At 40.5% G+C, this 23,274-nt stretch overlaps 1 protein-coding gene across 5 annotated transcripts in view; it reads left to right on the top strand.

Annotated features, from left to right (window-relative positions):
• The window catches only part of LOC110521548 (leucine-rich repeat-containing protein 7), a 133,619-nt gene extending 114,156 nt beyond the window's left edge, over positions 1 to 19,463 (top strand). For 4 of the 5 annotated variants that reach the window (XM_036968959.1, XM_021599153.2, XM_021599155.2 and 1 more), the window contains 4 exons: positions 13,060 to 13,332; positions 13,707 to 13,799; positions 15,043 to 15,117; positions 18,902 to 19,463. In XM_036968959.1, the coding sequence (XP_036824854.1) occupies positions 13,060 to 13,332; positions 13,707 to 13,799; positions 15,043 to 15,117; positions 18,902 to 19,009 (549 nt within the window). In that variant the 3' untranslated portion in view covers positions 19,010 to 19,463. The remainder of the gene's footprint in view (positions 1 to 13,059; positions 13,333 to 13,706; positions 13,800 to 15,042; positions 15,118 to 18,901) is intronic. The other variant, XM_021599156.2, reaches the window with a different exon arrangement.
• The last annotated feature ends 3,811 nt before the right edge of the window (positions 19,464 to 23,274 follow it).

Here is a 23,274-nt window from a genome sequence, read left to right as displayed (position 1 = left end):
GTTTGGACGTACTGACAATTTCTATAAAACGACATTGGATGCAGTTTATGGTAGATAAATGAACATTCAATTCTCTGGCAACAGCTCTCGTGTACATTCCTGCAGTCAGCATGCCAATTGCATGCACCCTCAAAACTTAAGATATCTGTGGCCTTGTGTTGTCCCCAGCACAAGGTGCACCTGTGTAATGATCATGCTGTTTCATCTGATTCTTGATATGCCACACCTGTCAGGTGGATGGATTGTCTTGGCGAAGGAGAAATGCTCACTAACATGGATATAAACAAATCTGTGCACAAAATCTTATTAAAATAAGCTTTTTGTGCAGATGGAAAATGTCTGGGATTTTTGTTCAGTGTATATTTATGACATATCGGTACATTTAATGTCAAATCCCAATCCACCCCCACACATTCATTGTTTTTTTAAAAAGGGTGACATTACAAGCACCTACAGTGCCTTCAGAAAGTATTTACACCCCTTGACTTTTTCCACATTTTGTTGTTACAGCCTGCATTTAAGATTTTGTATCACTGATCTACAGACAATACCCATTATGTCAAAGTGGAATTGGGTTTTTGGAAATGTTTATAAATGTAAAAAACGAAATGCTGAAATGTCTTGAGTCAATAAGTATATTCAAACTTTTGTTATGGCAAGCCTAAATAAGTTCAGGAGTAAAAATGTGCTTAAGTCACATAATAGACTGCATGGACTCACTCGGTGTGTAGTAATAGTGTTTAAATGAGTACCCCATTTCTGTACCCCACACATAGAATTGTCTGTATGGTCCAGTGCTTGACTTGGGCATGAGCTCACCGGAGCTGAATACCGGCCCCTCAAATGTTCTACCGCTTGATCTCCAATTCCTATTATAAAATATTAGCTCAAAGGTATTGTGGTGCTCCTTCACCTACATGTAAACTGTACTGGCAACCAACATGAGTAACGACACCTTTTCAGTCCAAGTCAATCACTGGTAAGGTCGCCTTGGTCGAGCAGTGAATTTTAAGCACAGATTTAACCACAAAGACCAGGGAGGTTTTCCAATGGTTCGCAAAGAAGGGCACCCATTTGTAGTAGGGCAAAAATAAAACCAGCTGACATTGAACATCCCTTTGAGCATGGTGAAGTTATAATTACACTTTGGATGGTGAATCAATACACACAGTCACTGCAAAGATACAGGCGCTCTTCCTAACTCAGTTGCCGGAGAGGAAGGAAACAGCTAAGGAATGAGGCCGGTGGTGATTTAAACAGTTACAATGTTTAATAGTTGTGATAGGAGATAGCTGAGGATGGATCAACAACATTGTAGTTACTCCACAATCTTAACATAAATGACAGAGTGAATAGCCAGTACAGAATAAACAATATTCCAAAACATGCATCCTGTTTGCAATAAGGCACTAAAGTAATAATGCAAAAAAAAAAGAACTTTTAGTCCTGAAAACAAAGCGTTATGTTTGGGGAAAATCCAACACAACACGTCACTGAGTACCACTCCTCATATTTTGAAGCATGGTGTTTGCTGCATTATGTTTTAGGTACAGTGGGGCAAACAAGTATTTAGTCAGCCACCAATTGTGCAAGTTCTCCCACTTAAAAAGATGAGAGGCCTGTAATTTTCATTATAGGTACACTTCAACTATGACAGACAAAATGAGAAAACACCAGAAACAAAATTGTAGACCTGCACTAGGCTGGGAAGACTGAATCTGCAATAGGTAAGCAGCTTGGTTTGAAGAAATCAACTGTGGGAGCAATTATTAGGAAATGGAAGACATACAAGACCACTGATAATCTCCCTCGATATGGGGCTCCACGCAAGATCTCACCCCGTGGGGTCAAAATGATCACAAGAACGGTGAGCAAAAATCCCAGAACCACACGGGGGGACCTAGTGAATGACCTGCAGAGAGCTGGGACCAAAGTAACAAAGCCTACCATCAGTAACACACTACGCCGCCAGGGACTCAAATCCTGCAGTGCCAGACGTGTCCCCCTGCTTAAGCCAGTACATGTCCAGGCCCGTCTGAAGTTTGCTAGAGAGCATTTGGATGATCCAGAAGCAGATAGGGAGAATGTCATATGGTCAGATGAAACCAAAATAGATATTTTTGGTAAAACCTCAACTCGTCGTGTTTGGAGGACAAAGAATGCTGAGTTGCATCCAAAGAACACCATACCTACTGTGAAGCATGGGGGTGGAAACATCATGCTTTGGGGCTGTTTTTCTGCAAAGGGGCCATGTATTGTGAGATTTTGAGTGAAAACCTCCTTCCATCAGCAAGGGCATTGGAGATTAAATGTGGCTGGGTCTTTCAGCATGACAATGATCCCAATCACACCGCCCGGGCAACGAAGGAGTGGCTTCGTAAGAAGTATTTCAAGGTCCTGGAGTGGCCTAGCCAGTCTCCAGATCTCAACCCCATAGAAAATCTTTGGAGGGAGTTGAAAGTCCGTGTTGCCCCGCAACAGCCCCAAAACATCACTGCTCTAGAGGAGATCTGCATGGAGGAATGGGCCAAAATACCAGCAACAGTGTGAAAACCTTGTGAAGACTTACAGAAAATGTTTGACCTCTGTCATTGCCAACAAACGGTATATAACAAAGTATTGAGAAACTTTTGTTATTGACCAAATACTTATTTTCCACCATAATTTGCAAACAAATTCATTAAAAATCCTACAATGTGATTTTCTGGATTTTTTTTGTTGTCGTTTTGTCTGTTTTAAGTGGGAGAACTTGCACAATTGGTGGCTGACTAAATACTTTTTTTGCCCCACTGTTTGCTTGTCATTGGCAAGGACTAGTGAGTGTTTTAGGATAAAAATAAATGAAAAAAAATAAAATAAGGAAAACTTGGTTCAGTGTGCTTTCCAACAGACACTGGGAGATAAATGCACTTTTCCGGAGGACAATAACCTAAAACACAAGGCCAAATATACACTGGAGTTGTTTACCAAGACATCATTGAATGTTCTGGAGTTGCCTAGTTACAGTTTTTAATTACATCGGCTTGAAAATCTATGGCAACACTTGAAAATGGCTGTCTAACAATGATCAACAACAAACTTGACAGAGAAGGAAAGAATAAAGCATTTGATAATGGGCAAATATTGTACAATCCAGGTGTGCAAAGCTCTTAGAGACTTACCTAGAAAGACTCACAGCTGTAATCGCTACCAAAGGTGATTCTAGCATGTTTTTAAAAATGTCTTTAACCTTTATTTAACCAGGTGAGAACAAGTTCTCATTTACAACTGCGACCTGGCCAAGATAAAGCAAAGCAGTGCGACAAAAACAACAACACAGAGTTATACATAAACAAATGTACAGTCAATAACACCATTGAAAATGTACAGTGTGTGCAAATGTAGAAGATTAGGGAGGTAAGGCAATAAATAGGCAATAGAGGCGGAACAATTACAAATTAGCATTAACACTGGAGTGATGTATGTGCAGATGATGTGCAAGTAGAGATACTGGGGAGCAAAAAGATAAATAACAATATGGGGATGAGGTAGTTGGGTGTGCTATTTATAGATTGGCTGTGTACATATACAGTGACTGGTAAGCTGCTCTGACAGCTGATGCTTAAAGTTAGAGGGGGAGATATAAGTCTTCAGCTTCAGTGAATTTTGCAATTCGTTCCAGTCATTGGAAGCAGAGAACTGGAAGGAAAGGCGGCCAAAGAAAGTTTTGGCTTTGGGGATGACCAGTTAAATATACCTACTGGAGCGTGTGCTACGAGTGGGTGCTGCTATGGTGACCAGTGAGCTGAGATAAGGCGGGGCTTTACCTAGCAGAGACTTGTAGATAACCTGTAGCCAGTGGGTTTGGCGACGAGTATGAAGCGAGGGCTAACCAACGAGAGCGTACAGGTCGCAATGGTGGGTAGTGTATGGGGCTTTGGTGACAAAACGGATGGCACTGTGATAGACTGCATCCAGTTTGTTGAGTAGAGTGTTTGAGGCTATTTTATAGATGACATCACCGAAGTCGAGGATCGGTAGGATGGTCAGTTTTATGAGGGTATGTTTGGCAGCATGAGTGAAGGATGCGTGAAGGATGCTTTGGGTATATATGCATATTATTATTACTGGTGGATAGAAAACACTCTGAAGTTTCTAAAACTGTTTGAATTATGTCTGTGAGTATAACATAACTCATATGGCAGACAAAAACCTGAGAAGAAATCCAAACAGGAAGTGAGAACTCAATTTAGAAAACAGTGCCATTGGATGTCCACCTTAGATATGGATGAGAATGCACTTCCCAGGGCTTCCACAAGATGTCACCGTCTTTAGATTCTGGTTGTATGATTCTACTATAAAGGTGGAGCTCATAATAGCTCTTTGAGTGAGTGGTCTGGCAGAAAGCCTCGGGCTCATTACGCGCGGTCACGAGAGAGTGTTCTTGCGTTCCTATGCTTTTCTTCAGACAATGAAATTCTCCGGAACCTTATTGCTGATTAATGTTTAAAACATCCTAAATATGGATGGCATACATCATTTGACTTGTTTCTACGACCTGTAACAGAACTTTTTGAGTTTTTGTTTGAAGGAATTGCTTGTGCTTTTTGAGGACTGAATGCTGGGCTGAACAAGCTAACAACAAGTGGCTAAATTATGGCTTTTTGGAACTTTATGGAACAAATCAGTCATTTGTTGCCGAACTGAGATTCCTGGAACTGCCTTCTGATGAAGATATTCAAAGGTAAGTGAATATTTAGTGTTTTTTGTAGCTTCTGTTGACGCCAAAATGGCGGCTATTTCTTTGGGTTCTGAGCGCCGTTCTCAAATTATTATTTTTCTGTAGTTTAAAAAAAATCTGGCACAGCGGTTGCATAGAGGATACATTTATCTTTAATTCTGTGAATAACACTTGCATCTTTTATCAATGTTTATTGTGAGTATTTCTGCAAAATCGCCGGATGTTTTGTAATCAAAAGATTTCTGCACGTAACGCGCTAATGTAAACTGAGATTTGTATATATATATATATATATGCACATTATCGAACAAAACACACAATACATGTATAACATGATGTGCTATGAGTGTCATCTGATGGAGATAATCAAAGGTTAGTGATACATTTTATCTATATTTATGCTTTTGCGACTGTGAAATATCGCTCTGTGTGTTTTTGAATTTGGTGGTCGTCTAACATAAATATATGTTGTGTTTTCACTGTAAAACATTTTTAAAATCGGACACGATGGGGAGATTAACAAGATGTTTATCTTTCATTTGCTGTATTGGACTTGTTAATGTGTGAAAGTTAAATATTTCTAAAGAATATTTTTATCAGCTGAATGGGAGGGCATGTTCCCTTCAGGGAACTCCTTGTGCCCCCCTAGCCCCAACAGGTTCCTCTTGAAATTTTTGGAAAAATAATGTTCCCAAAGTAAATGGGCTATTTTTCAGGACCAGATAATAGAATATGCATATAATTGACAGCTTAGGATAGAAAACACTCTAAAGTTTCCAAAACTGTAAAAAATATTGTCTATGAGTATAACATAACTGATATTGCAGGCGAAATCCTGAGAAAAATCCAATCAGGAAGTGAATCTTATTTAGAAACCTCTGCATCCCTATTGAGCAGTGAAAGGGATATCAACCAGATTCCTTTTTCTATGGCTTCCCTAATGTGTCTAGTGTCACAAGACATAGTTTCAGGCTTTTTTTTTTTTGAAAAATGAGCGTGAGCGACAACATTGCGTCAGTGGTCAGCTGGTGGCTCTCAGAGTGATTTGTGCGTAATAGACATGCGGCCATTGTTTCTCTCGCTCCTACTAAGAAGCCAACTGTCCCGGTTGATATATTATCAAATAGATATTTGAAAAACACCTTGAGGATTGATTATAAAAAAACGTTTGCCATGTTTCTGTCGATATTATGGATTTAATTTGGCCAAATTTTCGGCGTTGTTGTGACCGCAGTTTCCGGTGGATTTCTCAACCAAACGTGAAGAACAAACGGAGGTATTTTGGCTATAAAAATAATCTTTATGGAACTAAATGAACATTTGCTGTCTAACTGGGAGTCTCGTGAGTGAAAACATCCGAAGCTCATCAAAGGTAAACGATTTAATTTGATTGCTTTTCTGATTTTCGTGACCAAGTTGCCTGCTGCTAGCTGGACATAATGCTATGCTAGGCTATCGATACACTTATACAAATGTTTGTCTTGCTTTGGCTGTAAAGCATAATTTCAAAATCTGAGATGACAGGGTGATTAACAAAAGGCTAAGCTGTGTTTCACTATATTTCACTTGTGAATTCATGAATATTAATATTTTCTAGTAAGATTTTTTGTCCGTTGCATTATGCTAATTAGTGTCAGTTGATGACAATTCTCCCGGATCCGGGATGGGTAGTTCCAAGAGGTTATTAACTTGGCTTTCGAAGACCTTAGAAAGACAGGGTAGGATAGGTTTGGGTCTAGAGTGTCACCGCCTTTGAAGAGGGGGATGACCGCGGCAGCTTTCCAATCTTTGGGAATCTCAGATGATACGAAAGACAGGTTGAACAGGCTAGTAATAGGGGTTGCAACAATTTCGGCAGATCATTTTAGAAAGAGAGGGTCCAGATTGTCTAGCCCGGCTGATTTGTAGGGGTCCAGATTTTGCGGCTCTTTCAGAACATCAGCTATCTGGATTTGGGTAAAGGAGAAATGGTGGGGGCGTTGGCGGGTTGCTGTGGAGGGTGCCGGGCAGTTGACCGAGGTAGGAGTATAGCCATGTGGAAAGCATGGCCAGCGGTAGAGAAATGCTTATTGAAATTCTCAATTATAGTGGATTTATCGAGGGTGACAGTGTTTCCTAGCCTCAGAGCAGTGGGCAGCTGGGAGGAGGTGCTCTTATTCTCCATGGACTTTACAGTGTCCCAGAACTATTTTGAGTTAGTACTACAGGATGCACATTTCTGTTTGAAAAAGCTTGCCTTAGCTTTTCTAACTGCCTGTGTATATTTGTTCCTAACTTCCCTGAAAAGTTGCATATCACGGGGGCTATTCGATGCTAATGCAGAACGCCACAGGATGTTTTTGTGCTGGTCAAGGACAGACAGGTCTGGAGTGAGCCAAGGACTATATCTATTCCTAGTTCTACATTTTTTGAGAGGGGCATGCTTATTTAAGATGTTGAGGAAGGCACTTTGAAAGAATAGCCAGGCATCATCTACTAACGGGATGAGGTCAATGTCATTCCAGGATACCCCGGCCAGGTCGATAGAAAGGCCTGCTCGCAGAAGTGTTTCAGGGAGCGTTTGACATTGATGAGGGGTGGTCGTTTGGTCGCAGACCCATTACTGGTGCGGGCAATGAGGCAGTGATCGCTGAGATCTTGATTGAAAACAGCAGAGGTGTATTAGGAGGGTGAGTTAGTTAGGATGACATCTATGAGTGTGCCCGTGTTTACTGATTTGGGGTTATACCTGGTGGGTTCATTGATAATTTGTTTGAGATTGAGGGCATCAAGCTTAGATTGTAGGATGGCCGGGGTGTTAAGCATGTCCCAGTTTAGGTCACCTATTAGCACGAGCTCAGAAGATAGATGGGGGGCAATCAATTCACGTATGGCATCGAGAGCACAGCTGGGGGCAGAGGGAGGTCTATAGCAAGCGGCAACAGTGAGAGACTTGTTTCTGGAAAGGTGCATTTTTAGAAGTAGAAGCTCAAATTGTTTGGGTACAGACTTAGATAGCCTGCAGAGTTCTGTATTTCTATCTTTGCAGTAGATTGCAACACCGCCCCCTTTGGCAGTTCTATCTTGGCTGAAAACATTACAGTTAGTGATGGAGATGGCAGGGTTTTTGGTGGTTTTCCTAAGCCAGGATTCAGACACGGCTCAGACATCTGGGTTGGCAGAGTGTGCTAAAGCAGTGAGTAAAACAAACTTAGGGAGTAGGCTTCTAATGTTAACATGCATGAAACCAAGGCTTTTACAGTTACAGAAGTCAGCAAATGAGAGCACCTGGTGGGTGGGAGTGGAGGTAGGCACTGCAGGACATGGATTAACCTCCACATCACCAGAGGAACAGAGGAGAAGTAGGATAAGGGTACGGCGAAAGGCTATACGAACTGTCCGTCTAGCACGTTCGGAACAGAAAGTAAATGGAGCAGGTTTCTGGGCACGATAGCATAGATTCAAGGCTTAGTGTACAGACAAAGGTAAGGTAGGATGTGAGTACATTGGAGGTGAACCTAGGCATTGAGTAATGATGAGAGAGATATAGTCTCTAGAAATGTTTAAACCAGGTGATGTCATCGCATATGTAGGAGGTGGAACAACATGATTGGTTAAGGCATATTGAGCAGGGCTAGAGGCTCTACAGTGAAATAAGACAATCACTAACCAGGACAGTAATGGACGAGGCATATTGATATTAGAGAGAGGCATGCATAGCCAAGTGAACATGTGGGACCAGTGAGTGGTTGGGCTGGCTGGGGACACGGCGATTCAGACAGTTAGCAGGCCGATGCTAACAGCTAGTAGACCGGGGCAAGCTAGCAGTTAGCAGGCCGGGTTATCAAGCAAGCAGTTAGCAGGGGCTAGCAGTTAGCAGACCGGGCAGGCAAGCTAGCAGTTAGCAGAACAGGTTAGCAAGCAAGCAGATAGCAGGGGCTAGAAAGTTAGCCTTTGGGGGACGTCGCGATGGGGGTAAGTCTGTTTTTGCCTCTTCGTGCGGTGATGTCGATAGACCAGTCGTGGAATTAGTAAGGTTCCAAGTAGCTCTAGGTAGCTAGCAGGCCTAGCTGGTTAGCAGAATGGGCCTTCAGCGGGCGTTGCGCCTGAGGGGCCTGTTGGAGTCCTCGGGGAGATTATGTCGGTATTCCAGTCATAGGGGATCTGCGGGGTTCCATGCCCCGTACCGGCTGTAGAAGGGGTCTGGATATTGTAGATATTATATTTTGTGTTGTTGTTGTAGTTTTCTATTCAATGCCATTACAGTATCCATTGACTTAGGACTCAAATTGCAGTTCCTATGCCTTCCACTAGATGTCAACAGTCTTTAGAAATTGTTTCAGGCTTGTATTCTGAGAATACCGAGAGAGTGCCTTTCTTGTTTACCTTTTATATTGACAACGTTATTGTCCGGTTGAAATGTTATCGACTATTTAGGCTAAAAACAACCTGAGGATTGAATATTAATTTGACACGTTTCTATGAACTTTACGGATACAATTTGAATTTTTTGCCTGCCTGTTGTGACTGCGTTTGAGCCTGTGGATTACTGAAGAAAACATGCAAACAAAACTGAGGTTTTTGGATATAAAGAGAGACTTTATGAACAAAAGGAACGTTTATTGAATAAATGAATGTCTTCTGAGTGCAACCCTATAAAGATCATCAAAGGTAAGTGATTAATTTTATCTATATTTCTGACTTGTGTAACTCTTCTACTTGGTTGGTTACTGTTTGTAATGATTTGTCTGCTGGGCTATGTTCTCAAATAATCGTAAAGTATGCTTTTGCCGTAAAGCATTTTTGAAATCTGACACCGTGGTTGGATTCACAAGAAGTTAATCTTTAAACCTATGTAAAATAGTTGTATCTTTTCTGAATTTTAAAAATGTTGTATTTGAATTTGTTGTTCTGCAATCTCACTGGATGTTAGCCAGGTGGGACGCTAGCGCGTTGCCGGTGTTGCCGGGCTGCATGGCCTGGATTAACCTCTACACCACCAGAGGAGCGGAGGAGTAGGATCAGGGTGCGGTTAAAGGCTATAAGAACTGGTTGTTTAGTGCGTTCGGAACAGACAATAAAAGGAACAGATTTCTGGGCGTGGAAGAATAGATCCAAGGCATAATGTACAGACAAGGGTATGGTAGGATGTGAATACAGTGGAGCTAAACCTAGGCAATGAGTGACGATGAGTGGGGTTTTGTCTCTAGAGGCACCAGTTAAGCCAGGTGAGGTCACCGCATGTGTGGGGGGTGGGACTCCAGGGCTATCTAAGGCATATTGAGCAGGGCTGGGGGCTCTGCAGTGAAATAAGACAATATTTATTGACTTAGGGGGTTGAATACTTATGGAATCAAGATATATTAGTGTTTTATTTTCCATTAATTGGCAACAATTTTGTGTAGAACCTTGTCAAAAAATGTAAATTAAATCCTTTTAAATCCCACTTTGTTACACAACAAAATGTTGAAAAAGTCTGTGTGTGATTACATTCTGAAGGCACTTGTAAAACCATATGCGTCATGATTCCCGGTCTTGTCCCTTTTGTACTTCTTAAGGTTCCTCCACCTTTTTTTTATTTATTTTTAAATGGGCTCATTTATTTACTTTTATACAACGGGTGTGTCTAATCCTGAATGCTGATTGGTTAAAACCGCATTCCAGCCAGTGTCCATTCCACAAGTCACCACCGCCTAAATCTATGACGTTAAAATTCTTATTTACTCTGTTCCATCGGACTGCACAATCCACTGTCTCATCAGCCCAGCCAGGCAATTTATAAACTTGATCTCCACTATAAAAACATCTAGACATTATCTCACATTTCTTTTACACTAACATTTCGCTTTCAACAGCGGAGATTTGTATAAACCTTGTTGTCTGTCTTTCTGACATTTTACAACATTGTTTCAGTTTTGAAATTCGATCTCCAGCTTACCCATATAAATAAACGTGTCGGGATGAGACAAACAGCTAGGCAGCATTTCTCAGTCAGTCGAAATCATATTATTCAGCTGGCATCATTTTTCTTGATATATATACAAAGACATTTCTTTTTTTAAAGGTATAAAAAACCGAAGTGCAGCTAGTTTGTAGTTTTTCCAGTTTCAGTTTGAAGTGATTGTGTTAGCTGTGTTGTTGGCTAGCTCCTCTGAAACAACAGTGTCCTTATGAGTGAGTACTTTTTGTATGCCAGGCAAAATCAAGAGTCAATAGCTCATTGTTATGGATGTATCCAAATAAATGTCACTAGAAAACTGCTTAAACAAATGCAAATGCAGCTACTTTGCTGATATTCTGGCTGCACTTTTGACGTGACTGTAAGTTAGTCGTAGTTGGCAAGCAAGAGATAAGAAAGTTGCCAGGTAGCATTCCAGTCGAACATTGCGGCCATAGATACAGGACAAAAAGACTGAAAGACTGGGTCACGCCTCTAGCAACCGAACCGATAGAATGAACGACCAGCCGGCTTAGGTAGCAACCCTAGATTTATGTCGGGACTATATCTTGTGGAAGGATGAAATAGTATGAATAAATTCATCAAAAGAACGTTTTTAATGAAAATATGTCAATCATTATTTGAATATGTTGGTCATGCAAATTCTCTAAAAAGGCTTATGGTAGAGAAATTAACATTAATTAACATTAGCTCTGGTGAACATTCCTGCAGTCAGCATGCCAATTGCACGCTCCCTCAACTTGAACATACAATATGTAGAAAGAACGAAGCCGGTGTTTGGAGGATATATTGGCACAATCCCCGTGCCAATATATCCTCCAAACACCGGCTTCTCGGTCATTATCACTTAAGTGATTGCTACAGTATGTCAATGTTTTTAAATGTCAGGAGTCATTTCTAAGCTCCATGATTCATTCCAGCAGCGCTCTATTCTTGTTTGGTCTCCATGGCAACCTCTGTTTGTCAGTGTCTTAGTCACTTCACTGTGGTCACATTCTAACCATCAGTGTAAGAATAATGAAAAGTTAGACCAGGGACTTCAATCTGCTTTAAAATCTATGGCCTTCATGTAGATTTCTACCTCAAATACCTCGTACCTCTTCACATTGATCTGGTACTGTGTAGGTTCATTCTTGTGCATTTTATTTTATTCCTCTTGTGGAATGCCTAAGCGCCATAATTCATTCCAGCAGTGCTCCATTCTTGCCTGGTCTCCATGGCAACCTCTGTTTGTCAGTGTCTTAGTCATTTCATTGTGGTCACATTCTAACCATCAGTGCAAGAATAATGATAAGGGTAGACCAGGGGCTTCCTCTGAATTATTAATGCACAGAGAAAACTGTGGGTTGTGTGTCCTGTTTTATTACTTACATTGAACAAAAATATAAATGCAACATGTAAAGTGTTGGTCACATGTTTCATCAGCTGAAATAAAAGATCCCATAAGTGTTACATATTCACAAAAAGCTTATTTCTCTCAAATTGTGTGCACAAATGTGTTTACATCCCTGTTGGTGAGCATTTCTCCTTTACCAAGATAATCCATCTACCTGACAGGTGTGGCATATCAAGAAGGTGATGAAACATCATGACCATTACACAGGTGCCCCTTGTGCTGGGGACAATAAAAGGCCCTCTAAAACAACACACTGCCACAGATGTTCAAGTTTTGAGGTAGTGTGCAGTTGGCATGCTGACTGCAGGAATGTTCACCAGATCTGTTGCCAGAGAATTGAATGTTAATTTCTCCACCATAAGCCGCCTCCAACTTCCTTTTAGAGAATTTGGCAGTACATCCAACCGGTCTCACAACATCAGACGTTGGTTTTATAATGTCAACGTTGTGAACAGAGTGATCCATGGTGGCAGTGGGGTTATGGTATGGGCAGGTGTAAGCTATGGACAACAAACACAATTGCATTTTATTGATGGCAATTGACTGATTTCGTCATATGAACTGTAAAATTCAGTAAAATCTTTGAAATTGTTGCATGTTGCGTTTATATTTTTTGTTCAGTATATATCATGTAGACGACACTGAAGTGGCCTTGTTAGTTTTTAAATCGGTTTGAAATCATGTACATATCTACCTCAAATACCTCGTAACTCTGCATATTGATCTGGTACTCCCTGTATATAGCTCCTTTCTTGTGTATTTTATTTTATTCCTCTTGTGTTACTATTTTATTTTAATTATTACTTTTAAACTGCACTATTGGGAAGGGCCCGTAAGCAAGCATTTCACGGTAAAGTCTACACCAGTTGTGTTCAGGGCATGTGACAAATAACATTTATTTTGAAGGAACGTTTCTATGTGGTAATTCAGGTTTGAAGAAGCATGCTGCACCTCATCTGTATGTTATCTGCCATTTTGTAAGACGTGACGTTTGCATCTTTGCAGCTTCCTGACTCTTTGCCTAACGGGTTGAATTACCCACAGGCAGGCGGCCACCACCACCACCCCCACCAATCACAGACCATGATCGTGACATCCACATCGGCCACACCCCCACACCGCTCAGTGCGGGACCAGCAGTATGAGGGTGCCATCAACAAGATATCCATCCAACAGTACCAGTCTCCCCTGCCCATGGCCACCACCACCCGTCCCCAGAGTGCACGCTGCCTCATCCAGACCAAAGGCCAGAAGAGCATGGACGACTTCCAGGAGCAGGTTGGCCATTACTCTTTCTCTCTCTTTCTCTCTCTATCTGTCTCTTTGATTGTCTCAGTGTTTCTCTCTCTCTCTCTCTCTCTCTCTCTCTCTCTCTGTCTCTATATGTCTCTTTGATTGTCTCGGTGTTTCTCTTTCTTTCTCTGTTTTTGTCTGTCTGTGTTTCTCTCGATCACCCCCTCCATTTCAATCATCTTTTCACTCTTTCTCCCGCTCTCTCCCTTTCTCTCAATCTGTCACCAACAGATCTCTGAGAGGCCTATATTATGGCTAGCGGTATATAGAGAGGAGAGATGTTGCACCATGTAATTGCACAGTTATACAATACCAAATGTCTATTTTTGGCATGATGTTGTTTTTGTGTCTTTTGGCAGTTCTGTGTGCGGATAGAGAAGAATCCAGGTTTAGGGTTCAGCATCTCAGGGGGAATCAGTGGCCAAGGGAACCCTTTCAAGCCTTCTGACATGGTAAGATTAAAGCAACTAAATGTTCTCTGTGTGCATCTGATTCTGTGCAGTCTGTGCCATAGGAACATGTTCCATTTTTCTCTTATTCCTTAAGGTGTTTCAATAACCACTGCACATCACTGTCTGTTTCACTTCAGAGTTTCCATGGTAACAGGTGCTGCTGCATTGCTGTATGGGGTGCTGCAGTTGACTTGGTTAACTTTGAACCGTTTTGTTATACGCCAATGATGAGCAAGAATCAAGAAAAGGCAACACTTTTGCAGCAATGATTTGTAATGTAGTCAGTCATAAGGTTGGCGAATGTCAAATAGTTCAATAATGTATTGTTGCCATGTAACAGCAAAGAAAAGAACCAGTGAGAAAAATGTTTATAGATTTCCATTTAGAATTTTCCGAAATCAGTTATGTTGTTGCCACTGGCAACATTTTCTCTTATTATTCGTTTTAAAATATCAAAGCCTAGTTTTTTCTCATTGACATTAGATTTGTATGGGGAAGGTCTTGTAAGCCATAGGAATTGAACTCAAATTCAATGTTGTAAAAATTGTTATAGCCATTGAATGTGTTGTATATTTTGTGTGCATATCATCTCCCATCTTAACACCCCACTGAAAGGTGGTGCATGCTGATTGCTGAGGATATCTTCTGAGAGCCTGCTTTCCCGTGATGCCTCAAGGAGTCCCTGCTGTAATAATACCTGAGTCATTAGATGATAGTAACGTAATTCGGGTTCAAGTGAGGTTTAACTGCGTTGATTGAGGCTCTTCATATAGTATTATATAGTTTAAACGCATGCAAAGATTGGTATACTTATAATCTCTGCCTTGACTAGCCATTTTTTGGAAACATGCAATGGAAAAAACATCCCCCCCCAGTGTCCATATTTTTGGAAATATAGATTTTTTTTTAAAGTAACTATTTTAGTACTGTTAAAATGTTTTCATTAAAGGTAGATGTAAATGCCATGTAAGTACACCTAGTCCTAGAATTTAACCAACAGCACACATAGACTTCCATTTTTTTTTTTAGATTGTGAAAAATCCTTATGATAGTTGTCTGCTTTTTACAGACTAGTTAAACCTATCAAGTTTATGTTTGCAATAGCATGTCAATCAAAATCACGCACAGATCTTGAGTTTGAGGAAAATACAAACAAAAGCAACAAACAACCAGTTTGAAAGGCACAGATTCTAAACCATCTTCACCATGTGGTTCCTAATCTCATATCACTTTTGACTTATAGGGTATCTTTGTTACTAGGGTACAGCCTGATGGACCGGCCTCCAACCTGCTACAGCCTGGGGACAAAATACTGAAGGTAACCGTGTTCTTCATCACCGCATCGATCATCGTTGTCCTCTGAGTCTGTGAGCGCATCCTCCCTCCTCCACATTGCCTGTAGAGGCTTTGCATGTGGCATTTTGTGCTGGATGTACGTGTGTCTAGCCAAGTGAGCATGGTCAAACCTGTCAAACCTCCAACATGCTTTACTTGTCCCTAAGTCAGACAAAAGGAAGAGTGGTTATTGTTTCCTAATAAAGGCCAATGGAAACAGATTTAATCTAAGTGGATCACATACAAGTAACTTTACTGATATGATAAGATTCCTAATGTGATGTTTTAGATGCCTGAAAACGAAGTAGTAACCAGCAATGTAATGTGCTGGATGAATTGGTTTGTTTCTGAAATACTAGTGAAGGTCAAAGTACAACCTGGCCCGTATCTACAAAGCGTCTAATAGTAGAAAATTGGTTGTGCTGAGAATAGAGACATTTTACTCCTACTCTTATGAGTAAAAATAAAAGCTATGCATGAAGCCTCTTTCATAAGAGTCCCACCTAGTCGCCAGATATTTAGGAGACCTCATGAGCTGTCCTAACAAGTGAAGACTAACCAGCAGATGTCTTGATAATAGAAAAGTGTAGCACGGCAGCGAGTCAGTAGTTACTAGCTCTGACTTTGCTAATGGCTACTTTATTGAGGAAAAATGTACTCACTATGACTGTGATATGTGGTTGTCCCACCTAGCTTTCTTCAGATGAATGCACTGCATGTCGCTCTGGATAAGAGCTTCTGCTAAATGACAAAAATGCTAAATGTTCCTGCGCCACATGTAATTGCTTTGGAGTGGTTAAAAGAAGAAATATCAAAACATACAGTGCCTTGCGAAAGTATTCGGCCCCCTTGAACTTTGCGACCTTTTGCCACATTTCAGGCTTCAAACATAAAGATATAAAACTGTATTTTTTTGTGAAGAATCAACAACAAGTGGGACACAATCATGAAGTGGAACGACATTTATTGGATATTTCAAACTTTTTTAACAAATCAAAAACTGAAATATTGGGCGTGCAAAATTATTCAGCCCCTTTACTTTCAGTGCAGCAAACTCTCTCCAGAAGTTCAGTGAGGATCTCTGAATGATCCAATGTTGACCTAAATGACTAATGATGATAAATACAATCCACCTGTGTGTAATCAAGTCTCCGTATAAATGCACCTGCACTGTGATAGTCTCAGAGGTCCGTTAAAAGCGCAGAGAGCATCATGAAGAACAAGGAACACACCTGGCAGGTCTGAGATACTGTTGTGAAGAAGTTTAAAGCCTGATTTGGATTTCCCAAGCATTAAACATCCCAAGGAGCACTGTGCAAGCGATAATATTGAAATGGAAGGAGTATCAGACCACTGCAAATCTACCAAGACCTGGCCGTCCCTCTAAACTTTCAGCTCATACAAGGAGAAGAATGATCAGAGATGCAGCCAGGAGGCCCATGATCACTCTGGATGGACTGCAGAGATCTACAGCTGAGGTGGGAGACTCTGTCCATAGGACAACAATCAGTCGTATATTGATGGAGTCTGCAAAAGACCTGAGACTGGGACGGAGATTTGTCTTCCAACAAGACAATGATCCAAAACATAAAGCAAAATCTACAATGGAATGGTTCAAAAATAAACATATCCAGGTGTTAGAATGGCCAAGTCAAAGTCCAGACCTGAATCCAATCGAGAATCTGTGGAAAGAACTGAAAACTGCTGTTCACAAATGCTCTCCATCCAACCTCACTGAGCTCGAGCTGTTTTGCAAGGAGGAATGGGAAAAAATTTCAGTCTCTCGATGTGCAAAACTGATAGAGACATACCCCAAGCGACTTACAGCTGTAATCACAGCAAAAGGTGGCGCTACAAAGTATTAACTTAAGGGGGCTGAATAATTTTGCACGCCCAATTTTTCAGTTTTTGATTTGTTAAAAAAGTTTGAAATATCCAATAAATGTCGTTCCACTTCATGATTGTGTCCCACTTGTTGTTGATTCTTCACAAAAAAATACAGTTTTATGTCTTTATGTTTGAAGCCTGAAATGTGGCAAAAGGTCGCAAAGTTCAAGGGGGCCGAATACTTTCGCAAGGCACTGTATCTGATCAATCCATTAGTAATCTAGACCTAGACTACATGCAACAATTCCCCCTTGTGCTTTTCACAATGATTTCACACAAGGGCAATTTCCCATGATATTCAAACACTTACAGTATTAACCACTAGACTAATAAATAAACACAATATTTTTCTTTCAATTATTTAATTAACATACATAAAGTTATTTCAAGTTATCCCTTTGGAGCACAATATCACATTGGTAAAAAGATTCCTAAATTGACCATGCCTATCGTTTGGGCAATTGAAGGCAACTAGGGCCTATGTTAGCTTTGATTGTGTTTGATGAAAATGATACAACCTGACTTGATGCCTACTGTGCCAAAGCGATATAGAGTTGTTTAACGGGAGTGACGAGTGTGTTGATATAACGGTAATATTATAGAAATTTAACTTTGAACAATTATCATAATTGGTTAAAAAAAGGTTATGCAGGCCAACATAGTAGGCAATAATTAAGAATAGGCAAAGTTATCGTGTCGGGTGAAAATGATTTCAAACATTTTACCATTTCAACATTTCGTGTAGCCTACAGTCACATTCAACATTATCAGAAGTGTGATATAGTTCACAGCTGGCGATGCTTCATCGCGATTGGTTATTCCCAATCAAACAATATCAATGTGCGTCATCACTATATTTCCTTTGCGGCACCTCAAACTCTCATGATTACCAGCTGAGTGAAACTTGTAAATTGATTAAATGACTCCTGTGTTTGTCAGAGCAGCGTCTTAACATCCATCTTAAAACCTACTCTGAGCTGGGTTTTTTGTTGTCTTAAACCAATTTTTAATAGGATTCCTAGCATATTTCCTGAGATGCTTTGTGGATACGTCACCTTACCTCAACTTTTTTGATAACCTTGAAAGCCCTGCAGCCATTTTTTCTCAACTATTTTCTTCTTTTGAGTCTTCCCTTCTACTTCAGTATCATCAGATCCCTGAGTCTCTTTTTCTAAATATTTCAGGAGTCAACCTTTTAGGAAGAGCATAAGAGCTCTGCCACCCCATGCGATAAGACATGAATTACACACTATGATGTGGTGTTGTATTTAGCTTAGGTAGACGGCTGTTATTTTAAAGGGAACTCACCATCACACATATGTACATAGGATTGACGCTGTCAAAGTAAGTGTTTACCATAGTGCAGAGAGGGAACTGTACCCTTTGTAGATTGTCAGATTCCTGGTCCATGTGAAGCTACTGTCGAGGCTAGTCAAACACCTGACAGTGAAGCCTACATGAACAAGCCAGGCTCTCTGTGCCAATACAATTGAATGGGATTGGAAAAGTCCCTACAGTTATTGGCATGTCTCTTGTATCTCTGTGGCTTTAAATGTGTGCTAGTAGAAGCCCTCGCCCCTTGCCCACCCGTAGCCTGCAGAAGCAGAAACCTCTCTTCTCTCTCCACAGATGCAAGTGTTAGCTGAAGGACATACCTCTAAAGATCCACTTCTCTCCTCCTTCTCTCCTTTACAGCATGACCTCCTCCTCTTCCTGTGTGCATCTCTCTGCTTTGTCTCTCCTCTTTTCCTTGACAGTGTTGTTTGTTTATCTCCTCTGAGCTAGGGCTGTTCCCAGTCCTCTCCGTGCCGCCCTGCCCCGCCCTGCCACTTCTCACTCACGTCACTCTGTTCACCCTCTGCTTAATTTTTGCATTGCAGGCCAATGGACATAGTTTTTTACACATGGAACATGAAACTGCTGTGTCTCTTCTGAAGAATTTCCAGAAAACTGTGGACTTAGTAATCTTGAGGGAGAGCACAATTTAAATATTTTTTTATAACACCATTGCTTCTCTCCCAACGGGTTGTGGAAATGTATACAACCAGTTTTTATCTAGGAACAGTGACATTTGCCGATTGCTGGACCAATGGCAAGTACTAGTGCCAAATGTACTATAGGATACATATCTTATAACTTATCTATGAATTTTATGTAAACAGGAATTGTATCTCTTGAGTTGATGTGAAGGAAAGTCATTTTTGTCATTCAGCCTGAGGCTATAGGTTGGAGCAATTTTCTTAGTTTTTATTTGGACATTTTTTGCGTATTTATATTGCCTTTTATTTTGTACCTTTTTCATTGTAGCTTCTCATTTTACTCTCAGAGCATGAAAACACACTAGCTCTTTAGGAATTCTAATCACCATAAACACTGCCTCAACTTTGTATATGCCGTGGGTAAATATTTTAATTCACAATAAAGACATGAACAGTAGCGAGAGGATTGGTACAGAAATAAAATGTTTACAATGTTCTTAAATTGTTTAAATTAAATGTTAAAAATAAATAAAAATCCTACCTTAATACAGGGCCAATTTATCAACAATTATTATTTAATTATTATAGGTTTTCCCACCGGTTTATTTCATTAGTGTATTAACACTATATTGATTGTTATACCCAACCAGTCACTACATTATATAAGGTAGATTTTTGGTAGTTGCTCAATAATGTATATGTTTGCACAAATTAGCTACATTTTAAAAGTAGAAGCAATATTCAATCCCACATCTGAAAGGGTTTATTTTAGATTACAAGACTACCCTACAGGGCCATCTGCTGGCTACATTGTGTTTACACGTATGTGCTGCAATTGCACCAAGGAGTATGTAATGTCACACACCCCCATATTCAACTCCTAAAGAATTTCCATACAGAAAAGTTGTAACATTGTTTCTCATCTGTTTGTGTTAAAAACAAAATAGTTTGTTCACAATGATTTGAAGTAATTTTGCTGAGCTTTTCAGCACCACTCTGTAGAACACAAATGACTGTCGGTGTCTTCATTTTAAGCTCAGTTTATTATGAGAATGCACTATTGGAAAAGTATTCATGTGAGAATTATGTATATATATTTTTTAACAATGCTGCTGACCAGAATAGGCATTTCACTCTGTTCCATTTCTGGATGGATGTTCATTTTAAGTTCTGACATTACAGCATGCTTTCATGGTTATAATGGTCTTTGGATATGTTTTTTGGATACATTCTCTGTGTTTTCAAATTTTGGGATCTCTCTCATAAAGAAGTTTCTCTCATTGCAAACCGGTGAGGTTTACAAAGAGACGTTATTATATTGTGACATTTGGTGCCCTTTTATTACAATCAAAATCATATACCTTATGAGCCCTAACAATGTTTCATTACTATTTTTGTCAAATGTAGCATCAATTGTGACATTCTTGAGCAAAACCAAGCACCTATAATCCTATGGAGGGACCCTGGTTGAATTTGTGCCAAGCTAAGCTGGTACGTTGTACTTCAATATCCAGTAAATTACGAGTTAAAATATTCAAGATATTGTGAGAAAGTTTGATAATATAATTATTTTTACTAAATGTTTTCAGGTTATTATTCAGAATATATTGATATACCTTAGCTTTGCTCAAATTGCGAGATTTTATAAGGACAATGAAAAAGTATAGGTGAAGTACTTATGACTTGGAGAATAAAAGCTGTGCTATCAAATGTATAAAACCATATTTCTACAGTAATTGTGAATTTGTGTTATACAAATATATTATATATATATATATATGAATATAAAAGAGTAATTTTTGTATATGTTTAAAATACAATTAAATATAAAGTGAATATATGGTACTATTCTGTCTAATTGCGGTGTTGATGTAAATAATGGTGACTGAAAACAAATTGAGATAATTTATTCATATAGATTGTGAATGTACTCCAAGCTTTTGCAGTATGAAGACTAACTGGACTTGAATGCTGCTTCATTTTTTGTGCAAAAAGTAATTTTAACTATTGAAAGACAATAATTCTGTTTAGTTGGACAAATTTAGTGACCGTTTATTGTACTATTTATTTGCACATGCAAGTTTAATCCTTCCATTCTTTTTATGTATTAACACAAAGATTGGTGAAGTGTGTGTAATATATATATACACTGCTCAAAAAAATAAAGGGAACACTAAAATAACACATCCTAGATCTGAATTAATGAAATATTCTTATTAAATACTTTTTTCTTTACATAGTTGAATGTGCTGACAACAAAATCACACAAAAATTATCAATGGAAATCAAATTTATCAACCCATGGAGGTCTGGATTTGGAGTCACACTCAAAATTAAAGTGGAAAACCACACTACAGGCTGATCCAACTTTGATGTAATGTCCGTAAAACAAGTCAAAATGAGGCTCAGTAGTGTGTGTGGACCCACGTGCCTGTATGACCTCCCTACAACGCCTGGGCATGCTCCTGATGAGGTGGCGGATGGTCTCCTGAGGGATCTCCTCCCAGACCTTGACTAAAGCATCCGCCAACTCCTGGACAGTTGGTGGATGGAGCGAGACATGATGTCCCAGATGTGCTCAATTGGATTCAGGTCTGGGGAACGGGCGGGCCAGTCCATAGCATCAATGCCTTCCTCTTGCAGGAACTCTTGCATTAGGAGGAACCCAGGGCCAACCGCACCAGCAAATGGTCTCACAAGGGGTCTGAGGATCTCATCTCGGTACCTAATGGCAGTCAGGCTACCTCTGGCAAGCACAAAGACATGCCACCCCACACCATGACTGACCCACTGCCAAACCGGTCATGCTGGAGGATGTTGCAGGCAGCTGAACGTTCTCCACGGCGTCTCCTGACTCTGTCACGTCTGTCACATGTGCTCAGTGTGAAGCTGCTTTCATCTGTGAAGAGCACAGGACGCCAGTGGCGAATTTGCCAATCTTGGTGTTCTCTGGCAAATGCCAAACGTCCTGCACGGTGTTGGGCTGTAAGCACAACCCCCACCTGTGGACGTCGGGCCCTCATACCACCCTCATGGACTCTGTTTCTGACCGTTTGAGCAGACACATGCACATTTGTGGCCTGCTGGAGGTCATTTTGCAGGACTCTGGCAGTGCATCTCCTGCTCCTCCTTGCACAAAGGCGGAGGTAGCGGTCCTGCTGCTGGGTTGTTGCCCTCCTACGGCCTCCTCCACGTCTCCTGATGTACTGGCCTGTCTCCTGATAGCGCCTCCATGCTCTGGACACTATGCTGACAGACACAGCAAACCTTCTTGCCACAGCTCGCATTGATGTGCCATCCTGCACTACCTGAGCCACTTGTGTGGGTTGTAGACTACGTCTCATGCTACCACTAGAGTGAAAGCACCGCCAGCATTCAAAAGTGACCAAAACATCAGCCAGGAAGCATAGGAACTGAGAAGTGGTCTGTGGTCACCACCTGCAGAACCACTCCTTTATTGGGGGTGTCTTGCTAATTGCCTATAATTTCCACCTGTTGTCTATTCCATTTGCACAACAGCATGTGGAATTTATTGTCAATCAGTGTTGCTTCCTAAGTGGACAGTTTGATTTCACAGAAGTGTGATTGACTTGGAGTTACATTGTGTTGTTTAAGTGTTCCCTTAATTTTTTTTGAGCAGTGTATATACACACAGCACCAGTCAAAAGTTTGGACACACCTACGCATTCAAGGGTTTTTCTTTATTTTTACTCTTTCCTATATTGTAGCGAAGACATCAAAACTACAAAATAACACATGTAGTAACCAAAAACGTGTTAAACAAATCAACATATGTTTATATTTGAGATTCTTCATAGTAGCCACCCTTTGCCTTGATGACAGTTTTGCACACCCTTGTCTTTACCTGGAATGCTTTTCCAACAATCTTGAAGGAATTCCCACATATGCTGAGCACTTGTTGGCTACTTTTCCATCACTCTCCTTATTGGTCAAATAATCCTTACACAGCCTGGAGGTGTGTTGGGTCATTGTCCTGTTGAAAAAAAAGATAGTCCCACTATGCGCAAACCAGATGGAATGGTGTATCGCTGCAGAATGCTGTGGTTGCCATGCTGGTTAAGTGTGCCTTGAATTTGAAATAAATCACTGACAGTGTCACCAGTAAAGCACCCCCACGCCATCACACCTCCTCCATGCTTCATGGTGGGAACCACACATGTGGAGATAATCCGCTCACCTACTCTGCGTCTCACAAATACACTGCGGTTGGAACGAATAATCTCAAATTTGGATTCATCAGACCTAAGGACAGA

The sequence above is a fragment of the Oncorhynchus mykiss genome, chromosome 30, assembly GCF_013265735.2.
Source record: "Oncorhynchus mykiss isolate Arlee chromosome 30, USDA_OmykA_1.1, whole genome shotgun sequence".
Taxonomy (NCBI): domain Eukaryota; kingdom Metazoa; phylum Chordata; class Actinopteri; order Salmoniformes; family Salmonidae; genus Oncorhynchus; species Oncorhynchus mykiss.
Note: the sequence above shows the minus strand (reverse complement) of the source record. Positions and strands in the feature narration are given on the sequence as shown.